Source organism: Dermacentor silvarum, chromosome 4 (assembly GCF_013339745.2).
Source record: "Dermacentor silvarum isolate Dsil-2018 chromosome 4, BIME_Dsil_1.4, whole genome shotgun sequence".
Classification (NCBI taxonomy): domain Eukaryota; kingdom Metazoa; phylum Arthropoda; class Arachnida; order Ixodida; family Ixodidae; genus Dermacentor; species Dermacentor silvarum.
The window spans coordinates 3,519,967-3,532,447 of record NC_051157.2 but is presented as its reverse complement, the minus strand read 5'-3'; the positions used below and the strand labels follow the sequence as shown (position 1 = coordinate 3,532,447).

Genomic DNA, 12,481 nt, shown 5'->3' with positions numbered 1-12,481 from the left:
TATCGTCACCAAAGCTACCCTGCTTCAATCCTCACAAGTTACAGCCACTGTTTGATGAACGACGCGACGACCTCCACGCGTATCTGCTGGAGTTTGAGCGCGTAGCCACTGGACAGGACGAGGCAGGTTGTAAACTCGCATCCAAGGACAGAAAGGCAATGGATATTAAAGAACTAATCGAGCTAGGCGAGAGCATGGGACTAGAGAAAGCGGAGTTGAGAGACTGGGTGGAACATCAGCGGTCATTGGAGTGTGAGAGGCATGCTGCTGAAAGAGAAATGGAAAAAGCTCGCCATGCAGTGCAGCTTCAAGCTGAGCGAGCGAGTCATGAAGAAGAGCTATGCGTCCTCAAATTGCAGATCGCAGCTCGTGAAGCGCTCACAAGCGCTACGACTTTCGGCAGCATGACTCCTTCCGATGTTGAAGATATAAGTGAGGTTAATTCCTTGTCTTCACCGCCTCCCACAACCAAATCTTTGGGTTTTGAAACGGGAGACGAGGCGGCTCAAGGGTGCTTGACGCGTGAGCAAGCATTATGTGCTTTCCATGATCACGAAGCTCGCAATGTTCAAGAAGCTAATGCAAGAACTGCCCTAAGCCACAAAGATAAATCGCAAGAATGGAATTGTGACTCACTATCAATGAAGTCTTTAGGTACTGGTTGTTTGTTGGAACCATGCACTTCAATTGAGGAGGCTGCTCCGGAAACGAAAGTTCATGTGAGCCCTGTTCTGCATGAGACTAAACAAAACGCAGCCTTGTACTCTGTTATAACCAGCAGTACAGATTCTCAGCGAACTCACCCAGCCAATCTTTCTCAATCACTGAGAATGGACTCACCCATGATGTCAAAGCAAATGCCTAGTAACCAGGCAATGACTCCAGTGGTATGTGACTTAAGCGTAAGCACCCTATCTCAACAGCATATGCTAACTACAGTATGTCAGGTGAACCCAAGTTCTAACAATGAATCGCCTGTAAGACAAAATGAAGCGCTTATTCACTCACCATCAAATGTAAACGGAGACGAGCAGACAAGTGTTCCTAACATTCCACTGAATCATGAGAAAGTTAACTCAGGGAATTCAACAGCTCATTTGCATTCTAAGATCCCAACAAGATTAGGGATACCAGACAATTGTTTTGTGCAAGCCTATACCAGGCACATAGGAGTGGGTGACCTCACACGACGCAGCACATCTGGCGTTGCTTGGCGTGCGCAGTTAACACATGAAAGACCGGTGCGTAGGATTGAGACATCCACGGTTCAGTTGATCTGGGAGCGGGTAACATAATTCAGTGTACCTGCACCAGCATGGTCTACTCCGGACTCTGACAAAGATGTGAACGGTTTTTCGCGTTTCTTGGACACTATTACTTTGTGCCATCGTGATTGCCGCGCACAGTACTGCAGTTTTTTTTATTAGAACTTTGTATTGTGTTAGAACTTTCCATTTCTTTTGTGAGAACTTTGGCTTGTGTTCCGAAGTCTCAACGTGTTTTGGGATCAGTGTGTATATACAAGTTTTTTCTGTGGACCACGAACTTTCATTGAACTATCTGAACGTGCCTGCACTCATGCACACCCTCCTCCTATGTTGTTTAGAATAGTTGCGGGCAACTATCTTAAGTGGGGGGCACTTGTGATGATGTGGATAGTGGCGTGCGGCGGTGCCAAGAGAAAGTGCGTGACAAGCCAGCTTGAAGTGATGGTGATTGTATGGCAGCACCAAGAAGAGGATTGGTGATGATGACAATGGAAGAAGACCACCACGTGCCACGAACAAAGAAGTGGCACGAGAGCAGGCAGAGCATGAAAGCGAGCGGCAGCCTCGAACGCAAGCTCGCAAAACGGCGGCTCCAGGCTCGGGTACTGGCGACCGGGCGTCCTGCTACCGTGTGGACCTGGTCGGGGATGCAGTTCGTGGCTGGGCTTTCCTGCGCGCCAGCGGCCTGCTGTGATAGTGGCCTGGTGCAGTGCTTCCTGCTTGGACCGGGACGCCTGAGCTACCAGCCTGCTGAGCGAGCCCGAGGACTGGTGACCGGGCGTCCTGCTACCGTGCGGACCTGGTCGTGGATCCCGCTCGTGGCTCTGCTCTCCTGTGTACCAGCGGCCTGCTGTCATAGCGTCCTGGTGCAGTGCTTCCTGCTGGCCACCGGGGCGCCTTAGCTACCTGTCTGCTGACCGAGCCCGACGTTATAGCGTCGGAGGCGTTATAGGCCAGGCGTTACTGGCCAGCTACAGCAGTGGCCTCGTGTTCTACCGGCCTGCTGTTTTTCTCCTGCTTCCACGTCGCGACAAGGGGCGGCGTGGTGCGACAAGGTGCGGCGCGACAGCAGCGACGTAGCCACAACGAGGCTCCACCGCCACAACCACCGTCACGGGCACCGCAACGACGAAGCACACGGGCGAGTGTTGACGCACGAGTGCTAGGCACATGTTTATATAGGACAAACGATTCGCGAACTCTAGTCCACGTACATGTCAATCGTCTGTATCGTGCTAGCGTGTCTGTTAAACAAAGTCTGCGTTTCGTGTAGCAAGCTCCCGTCTGCCGTGTCATTATTAAAAGGATCCTGGGCCCAACTGGAAACCGGCGAGTTCGTGGTTGTTTTCCCCATCACAATCTGGCGAGCCTGCCAGGATCTGCCAGTAACATCCCAAACGCGGAAACCAGCATTCGGGTGTATACACGCAGCACTAGACCGATATGGATTTAGACAAGTTAGCCGCCACTGCAGCACAGTTAGGCTTGTCTTACGCTGAACTTCGCGAGTGGGTTGAAAAAGAACAGGCTAGGCAGAGGGACGAACGAGCAGCTGAGGTAGAGGCAGCCAAAGCAGCAGCAGAAAGTCAGCGGTTAGCCGACGAAAGGCAGCGACAAATCTTGTAGCTGAAGCTCAAGCTTCAAGAAGGAGCGCAGAGCGAGATATCTGCCCCAGCAGCGCCCGTATCGTCACCAAAGCTACCCTGCTTCAATCCTCACAAGTTACAGCCACTGTTTGATGAACGACGCGACGACCTCCACGCGTATCTGCTGGAGTTTGAGCGCGTAGCCACTGGACAGGACGAGGCAGGTTGTAAACTCGCATCCAAGGACAGAAAGGCAATGGATATTAAAGAACTAATCGAGCTAGGCGAGAGCATGGGACTAGAGAAAGCGGAGTTGAGAGACTGGGTGGAACATCAGCGATCATTGGAGTGTGAGAGGCATGCTGCTGAAAGAGAAATGGAAAAAGCTCGCCATGCAGTGCAGCTTCAAGCTGAGCGAGCGAGTCATGAAGAAGAGCTATGCGTCCTCAAATTGCAGATCGCAGCTCGTGAAGCGCTCACAAGCGCTACGACTTTCGGCAGCATGACTCCTTCCGATGTTGAAGATATAAGTGAGGTTAATTCCTTGTCTTCATCGCCTCCCACAACCAAATCTTTGGGTTTTGAAACGGGAGACGAGGCGGCTCAAGGGTGCTTGACGCGTGAGCAAGCATTATGTGCTTTCCATGATCACGAAGCTCGCAATGTTCAAGAAGCTAATGCAAGAACTGCCCTAAGCCACAAAGATAAATCGCAAGAATGGAATTGTGACTCACTATCAATGAAGTCTTTAGGTACTGGTTGTTTGTTGGAACCATGCACTTCAATTGAGGAGGCTGCTCCGGAAACGAAAGTTCATGTGAGCATTGTTCTGCATGAGACTAAACAAAACGCAGCCTTGTACTCTGTTATAACCAGCAGTACAGATTCTCAGCGAACTCACCCAGCCAATCTTTCTCAATCTCTGAGAATGGACTCACCCATGATGTCAAAGCAAATGCCTAGTAACCAGGCAATGACTCCAGTGGTATGTGACTTAAGCGTAAGCACCCTATCTCAACAGCATATGCTAACTACAGTATGTCAGGTGAACCCAAGTTCTAACAATGAATCGCCTGTAAGACAAAATGAAGCGCTTATTCACTCACCATCAAATGTAAACGGAGACGAGCAGACAAGTGTTCCTAACATTCCACTGAATCATGAGAAAGTTAACTCAGGGAATTCAACAGCTCATTTGCATTCTAAGATCCCAACAAGATTAGGGATACCAGACAATCGTTTTGTGCAAGCCTATACCAGGCACATAGGAGTGGGTGACCTCACACGACGCAGCACATCTGGTGTTGCTTGGCGTGTGCGGTTAACACATGAAAGACCGGTGCGTAGGATTGAGACATCCGCGGTTCAGTTGATCTGGGAGCGGGTAACATAATTCAGTGTACCTGCACCGGCATGCTCTACTCCGGACTCTGACAAAGATGTGAACGGCTTTTCGCGTTTCTTGGACACTATTACTTTGTGCCATCGTGATTGCCGCGCACAGTACTGCAGTTTTTTTTAATAGAACTTTGTATTGTGTTAGACCTTTCCATTTCTTTTGTGAGAGCTTTGGCTTGTGTTCCGAAGTCTCAACGTGTTTTGGGATCAGTGTGTATACACAAGTTTTTTCTGTGGACCACGAACTTTCATTGAACTATCTGAACGTGCCTGCACTCATGCACACCCTCCTCCTATGTTGTTTAGAATAGTTGCGGGCAACTATCTTAAGTGGGGGGCACTTGTGATGATGTGGATAGTGGCGTGCGGCGGTGCCAAGACAAAGTGCGTGACAAGCCAGCTTGAAGTGATGGTGATTGTATGGCAGCACCAAGAAGAGGATTGGTGATGATGACAATGGAAGAAGACCACCACGTGGCACGAACAAAGAAGTGGCACGAGAGCAGGCAGAGCGTGAGAGCGAGCGGCAGCCTCGTACGCAAGCTCGCAAAACGGCGGCTCCAGGCTCGGGTACTGGCGACCGGGCGTCCAGCTACCGTGTGGACCTGGTCGGGGATCCAGTTCGTGGCTGGGCTTTCCTGCGCGCCAGCGGCCTGCTGTGATAGCGGCCTGGTGCAGTGCTTCCTGCTTGGACCGGGACGCCTGAGCTACCAGCCTGCTGAGCGAGCCCGAGGACTGGGGACCGGGCGTCCTGCTACCGTGCGGACCTGGTCGTGGATCCCGCTCGTGGCTCTGCTCTCCTGTGTACCAGCGGCCTGCTGTCATAGCGGCCTGGTGCAGTGCTTCCTGCTGGCCACCGGGGTGCCTTAGCTACCTGTCTGCTGACCGAGCCCGACGTTATAGCGTCGGAGGCGTTATAGGCCAGGCGTTACTGGCCAGCTACAGCAGTGGCCTCGTGTTCTACCGGCCTGCTGTTTTTCTCCTGCTTCCACGTCGCGACAAGGGGCGGCGTGGTGCGACAAGGTGCGGCGCGACAGCAGCGACGTAGCCACAACGAGGCTCCACCGCCACAACCACCGTCACGGGCACCGCAACGACGAAGCACACGGGTGAGTGTTGACGCACGAGTGCTAGGCACATGTTTATATAGGACAAACGATTCGCGAACTCTAGTCCACGTACATGTCAATCGTCTGTATGTAAATCGTCTGTATCGTGCTAGCGTGTCTGTTAAAGTCTGCGTTTCGTGTAGCAAGCCCCCGTCTGCTGTGTCATTATTAAAAGGATCCTGGGCCCAACTGGAAACCGGCGAGTTTGTCGTTGTTTTCCCCATCATAGGCTCCTAGCGGGGTGCGCCTGCTGTCGTTCACAGCCACCACTTGAGACAGCTATACGTGAATTGCTTAGACCGCTTGCAGCCAGCGCTGACAGAACAGCGTGCTCGATCGATGTGCCACTGGGTGCCACCGAATGTACTCCAAAGGGAGACGGATGAGCGAAATTCGTGGTCGCCGTATTGTAATCCCCACAGGGGGACCCGCAGCATTCCACTGGTTTTGGCTGTTCAATTGACAGGGTTCGTACAGGTTTCTAAGGCAAGAATTCAAGGATATTCCAGGACTTTCCAGCACCTGTCACAGGTTTTTCAAGGACTCAAAGCGGCATCCAAAGTAGGATTTCTTTGCGCTAACATTTCCAAAAATGACCAGTTTTATTGCACTTACAATAAAAATATATGTATATCACAATTGTAATAAAAATGGCTAGGCTTGATAATTTCTCAATATCACAACACAAAATGAACGCTTACAACAGCGACTGAGATTTCTCCGATATAGGCTGGGTAAAGTTCACCAAAAATATTCAAAACATTCAGCATAGGGTTATTGCACTAAAATAAAAATAAATAACTGTAGATTACAATGATGCTAATAATATCTAGCCTTGATCACTTTGCAAGTTCACAATACCAAAAAACAAAGAAGTTCACAAAACACAACGAATGTCCCCAACAGCTACTCTGACTTCTCCAGTATTAACTGGGCAAGTTTCCGCACATTTCCAAACCATTCGGCGTAGTCTTCCTACACATTCATTATATTATAACAAATAGATGTATACTGCAATTTTGTAAAACATGCCTTGTCTTGATCATTTCTCAAGTCCGCAATATTAAAAGTTAACACAACGAAAACCCACAACAGCTGCTCAGGCTTCTGCGGCATTAGCTGGGTTGGTTCATCAAACATTTCCAAAACATTCAGCATACCACATTTTCCGGTGTATAAGACGCGGTTTTTTTCTTAATTTTTCGTCGGTGCGCCTCAGAACGGTGCGTCCTATTGACTTTTTTTTTTTCCGGAAAGACTGCCGTCAAAATCGGATCCGATGTTATGGCCACGCGAAGCGCGCTGGTTGACTTAATTGCTACCGGTTCTGTGCGCGCTATCGAGGTGCCGGGCTCTCGTCATCAAGTTCGGGCCCGAGCGCCGTGCGAGAAGGATGGTGCAGCAACGCAAGCGGCGGCAGGCCGACCGCGAGTCGATCGACCGCGAAGTCGCGGCATCTGCAGATCGCTGTCAAGATACGGCGCGCGACCCTGCGCAAACTACGCAGTTGCTCCGAGAATACAGGCAGCCCCCCCCCCCCTCCGACCTTCCTCCCGGGCTGCCTTCCCGATTTCCTCCCTTGCGCGCGATTCGGCTCACCGTCGCACGCTTTCATTCGCACATAATACAGAACGGCGCGTGGGGACGATGTTATCGCCCTTCGACTTTATACGGAACATCGCGGCAACCACAACGGCAGAAATGCGCCTGGAGTGGAAATATATGGCACCGATACGCTCGCGTACAACCCGCGTTCACGCAGTGAAACGTCACTATGACTTTTTTAAATCGCTTACCGAAAGAACAGGTGCGTTTATACACCCGTGTGACTTATACACGTTTTGTTTTTGTTTTTCGGAAAAACTGCCGTTTTGAGGGGAGTGCGTCTTATATACAAATGTGCGACTTATAGAACGAAAAATACGATAATGTTATTGCACTTATATTATCATAAATAATATAACTAACCTCCACCCAAAGGCACTAAGCACAGTGTAAAGTTGCTCTACTATAGTTCTCTTTATATAGCTTCCCCTCGCGCGCGCCAGTTAAATATAAACCGCATGCACGCGATCTTGCGCGCGACAGCGACAAGCGACGCGATGGAGATGGCTGTCGCGATCGCTCGTCGCCTACAAGTCATACCGCATGACAGCGACGAGACAAGCGACGACTTTGAGCGACGTCTCCCCGGTGTTGTCGGCATGAGGGCAGCAAATACTAGCCGAAACTGGCGTGACGCTTGCTTTATTAATTTAAGTTGATGTGTTTTAGTGTAAAGAGCAGCATAAATATTTCTAAAGGTCTTGCACTACGTTATTATCCTTGCACGTATCAAAATCCAGTCGTTTGCTCGTTCCCTGCGACAATCGGTAGTACTTGACTGATGTATATCCAGTTCCGGCTTCGCGCTATTGGCTAGTCGCTCATAGCACTTCCGGGTGACGAGCGACCAATTCTAGATTTCTAGAACCGAGCGATTGAGCGAAAAGACCGAGCGATCTGTTCGCGCGACGGCCCGCTTCGTCGCTCGAAGCCGTCGCTCGTCGCTGTCGCGCAAAAAATCGCTCTCATGCGGTTTGGGCTTTAAGTGGCACAAGGCAGACCGACGGGGGAGGAGTGAAACGAACGATAGGGTGAGGAAAGCAGTGAAACTGCCAACCGAGCCAGCACCGAAGCGCGGCACGGGTCTCTCGCTCCGTTCGCCGTTTGACGCGGTGAAGCCTTTTATTTTTTCCGCGCAGTTCTGCAAAACGGAACGACGCCAACCTACCACATTTGAAAGGAGGCCGCAATGTCTCTAAAAAGAGTGCATTGCTCACGAAATTCAAGGATTTTCAAGGAAGGAAAAAAATTCCAGGACTTTCAAGGACCTTGAAAACGCACTTTTCAATTTCAAGGGTTTTCAAGGACCTGTACGCACCCTGATTGAGAAGCAGCCAGCGTCGACCAGGAGAACCAGGAGCAAATATTGGCAGAAGTGTGCTTTGCCCAAATACATTAGCAGTTTTACATTGTAACGCACTGGCTGCAACGTCTTTGCTGTGTTTGCAAGGCTGTTGTGGCAACCTACGATGCAACACTTGAGCTCTGTCATTGCAGAACGAGGCATTCATGCGTAAAAAGTGAGAAAACCGGAAAAAATGCACTGCTCTCAAATGTTCCTAATAGGGCAAGGGTAACACCATGTTGGATAGATATGCCATGAAATCAAACAACATGAAATGTCTAATGCCTGTAAAAAATGCAATAGAAGCTGGTAACTGGACACAAACAGGCAACAAAACCTGGCATTCAAGAAATGGACAAACTTGCATGGCACCATATGGGCTACAAATGAGCCGGCAACATTCAAGGATGCACAATGTAGTCCTTACCAACTGATGCCACAGGGGATGCTTTTGCAGCCTGCTGCATGGGTATGGCTTCAAGTGCTTGTTCCAGGAAGTCCAGGATGTGCGGGCTTATCACTGTTTCCTGAACAACATAAACTTACATTATACATTTTCTACCAAGAAAAAGGGGGAATTCTTAAAAGCAGTAACAAGCTATACATGTAAAATGTGATTATGGCTCCCTGCACATAAAAGCCTATGCACCTTTAATGCGCAACATGTCAGTTCCCTTGTAACGAAGCGAGTTTGCCGCAATAATACTGCTAGAATAAAGTTTCTGGAACAAAGATGCTTTCTTTATCCCTGACAATGTTCCATAATACTTCCTGTATGAAACTTACCACCACAATTAAGTTCCTGACAGATGCATTTTGGCATCAACAACGCTTTCACGAAGTAAGCCTGGACACTGCCACTCCTGAAAAGGTACTGAAGAGCTACTCTTGTAAGTTCTGATGTTAAAAAAAGTAACAGTTTCACCTGAAAGGCGAAGAATCGACTGCGATAGCAAATTAATAGACAGCTATACAAAGTAAGGATAGTAGTTTTATCGGCCGTGTAAACTTGCAGACATCCGCTTACTAACTAAATTAACAAGCATGGTGTCAGCGCGCACAGACAAACATGAACACATCACACTCGATGAGCGAGGGCACTCGCTGTCAAATAGCTGGCGTGAGATGGGGTGACAGCAGCCGCACGAAAAGTGACCTTCGTGCTGTCCATCGTTTCAATGCAAACTGAGCTGCGAGAACGCAGCACACACAAAGGTATGAGCTCTTGAAGCGCCTAGACTCTGCCCTCAACGAAGATCGCTTTCAAGATATGGTGCGCACGGCCGCGGTTACTGCACAGTTGCTACAGGAGAACATTGCTCCCCCCCCCTCCCACCCCTTCCCCTGGAAGCTAGCACACGACGGAAGACGGCGCGCTTCCTTCTCGCTTTGCTCCCATGCGCGAGTGCAGGTTGAGCCGCGATCATCGGCTCCACTCGCCCGCTTTCATTCGCACATGCAGCATACAATGGGCAGCAATGATGTTATCGTTCCTTGGACTTAATACGAAACATCACAGTGATGGCGATGCCGAAGGCAAAAATGCTCCTCGAGTGTCCACATAACTGATATCGCAATAAAATGGTGATGACCGAATAAAATTATTAAAGCATCCACCGCCTTGGAACTCTCCCCAAAATGGTGTTGACAGGAGCCACGTAACCACCCATCATTAGAGCCAGCGTCAATGCCATTGTCATCACAAGATGGCGAGTTAACAAGTTCTTAATGTGAAGCATTCATGTCTGAGTCAACCGAGTTTTTGTCAAGTAACTGGCCATTTTCGCAGGATGATCACGAAGATAGTTTAGCACGAAAAAGCAGTCAGTAAACAGAAAACTCAGCTTGGATAATTGTACATAATTTGTGCCCGAATTAAATTAAAAGCTTTGTGCAAAAAGCAAAAGTGCTTAAAACTGCTTAATTAACCCTGACAGCATTGCACCCTTGAAAAGCTGCTTTTCATCAAAGGCCCAGTAGCCATTGCTCTAGGTTTGAGGTCACACTTGATATAGTGGGAGGGTGCGCTCTAGTGCTGTTCCGCTTTGCTCAGGTTACTCCCACAATGCTCCAGAGATGCATATACCACTCGCTCTGACCTAGGCGCCTGCAAATTCATAGAGACGTACATACCCTGCGCCACAGGGTATATGCCGATACTGTGGGAAGCACAGGCACCCATCTTCTCCCGTGTACTTCCGTCGTCGCGTGCACACATTGCGGACGCAGCGGGAGCCGGCGCAGACACTAGAGAGAGGCACTTCGCCCTCTCCCGGTTCTCGCTCGCCTCTCGCGACACGCGTACCCTCGCGGGAAAGAGGAAAGGTAGGCAATTCTCCCCGCGAAAGGTAAAAAGAAATAAAAGAGCGCCATCAGGGGAGACCCGCTCTCTCTGGCCTCCCTACCGCTCTAACCTGCCGGAACGGATATACCCGCTGCAATCCGTGAGTGACCTCGCTAGCGTGAAAACCACACGCAACGAGGCAAGCCTATTTATTTCTTATTACAGAGTGGTCTTCCCTCTGCAAGTGTGCCTTATTGCCCGCAGCAATAAACGTTGAGTTGACTCGCTCGTTGCCTTATTCGCCCAAACCCTACGTAGCTGCGATGGCATACGGGTTGGGGAGTACCCCCAAATACACACACACACACACACACACACACACACACACACACACACACACACACACACACACACACACACACACACACACACACACACACACACACACACACACACACACACACACACACACACACACACACACACATATATATATTGTAATAGAGAGAAGCAGACATAGGGCTGTTACGCTGCATGCCTGGTTTACTTCCTCTCTCTCTCTCCTGGTGCCCGCAGTCAGAGCGCCCAAGCACAAGTGCACCTCTTTGTCTTCATGAGAATCATTACACTTGGCAATGCTGCAACGCCACACTGCGACTTGCCACGCTGCCGAAGATGGTTCTGGCAGTTGTGAGGGTGCGCGGGTGGTGAAAACCATAGTTGACAAGACTGGGAAATGGAATTCGTTGTCGTTGAGTTGTCCAGTACATGCGCAACCAGCTTCTCGATGACTCATTCTGTTTCTTGGGGACATGCATCCTGGCTAGTAAAGCAGATGGCTCGTACGCAGCAGACAAAAGAAGCGAGAAGCATTTTTCACGAAATAACTGTGTGGCTTGAGCTAGCTGATTTATTTTTACTGAGGAGGAAAACGGTTTTGCTTCATCAACAACATTAGGTTCAGTGCCTACATTACAATTTCTTAGCTGAAATGTCAAATTTGCGTCACGTTACGAAAGCAAATTGGGGCCATCAGCACCATTTTTTTAAGCGTCACGCCTACATCACGCTTTGAAGAAAATGGCGGAATGTCCAGAATAGAGCCCCAGCTCACACGCAAGACCGGAAGTGCGCCACTCAGCAAAAACGTGAAAAAAAAAAAAGAAGGCGGGGCCTGTGACACATTCTTCAACACTTTTTTTCCGTGCTCACGTTGGTTTCGACGGGAATTCAGGGCGCAGGCTCCTTTCCCAAGCGCATCACCCCTGAAGAAAGCCGAACGCCAGGCCGGGGCACGCTTGTACCCATTTGAACCAGTGGGTGCCCGGCGGCGGTGGGAATCGAACCCATAGCCTCCCGCAGCCGAGGCGGGTGCTCTACCACTAGGCCACGGCTGCGGGAGGCCAGCTCTGGTATGGAAAAAGGCAGGGAAGGAATTTTGCTAGCGGAGGCTAGATGGGGCAAGTGGAGAGAGTGTCTCTCTTGGCAGTGGCACACGCCTGCTGAAATCATGAGTTCGCGGCACTGAAATATTTTTATTTTGGCTATTATCGAACCAATTAGAAAAATTATTCCAGTAGAACGCTCCCTAGAGGGCACGTAACAACTTCCAGCATATGACCAAAATTTGCTGCGTGGCCTGGGTGGCGGGGGGCCCTTTAAGTGCTAACTGAGCAGTAGCAGAACCACATGACATGTATTCGTCGCTTCATTCAAATAGAGAAGACTACTCTGTTTGCATACGATTGCTGTACTGTGTGGGTTCTTTGTGTCTCACAGGAGACCATCCACCGCGGGCTCAAGCTTAGCAAGCCACAGGGCCGCGTAAGCCGTCGCCTCCAGCACCGCTCGCGCGCGAGCTCAGAGGCCGCAAGGGGCTACCAAGC

General features: G+C 49.9%; 1 protein-coding gene across 1 annotated transcript in view; it reads right to left on the bottom strand.

The window, feature by feature from the left end:
* Positions 1-12,481, bottom strand: part of LOC119448019 (transmembrane protein KIAA1109 homolog) — a 431,927-nt gene that overhangs the window by 135,961 nt on the left and 283,485 nt on the right. The window contains exon 23 of the mRNA XM_049665124.1: positions 8,739-8,838. Within this exon, the coding sequence (XP_049521081.1) occupies positions 8,739-8,838 (100 nt within the window). The remainder of the gene's footprint in view (positions 1-8,738; positions 8,839-12,481) is intronic.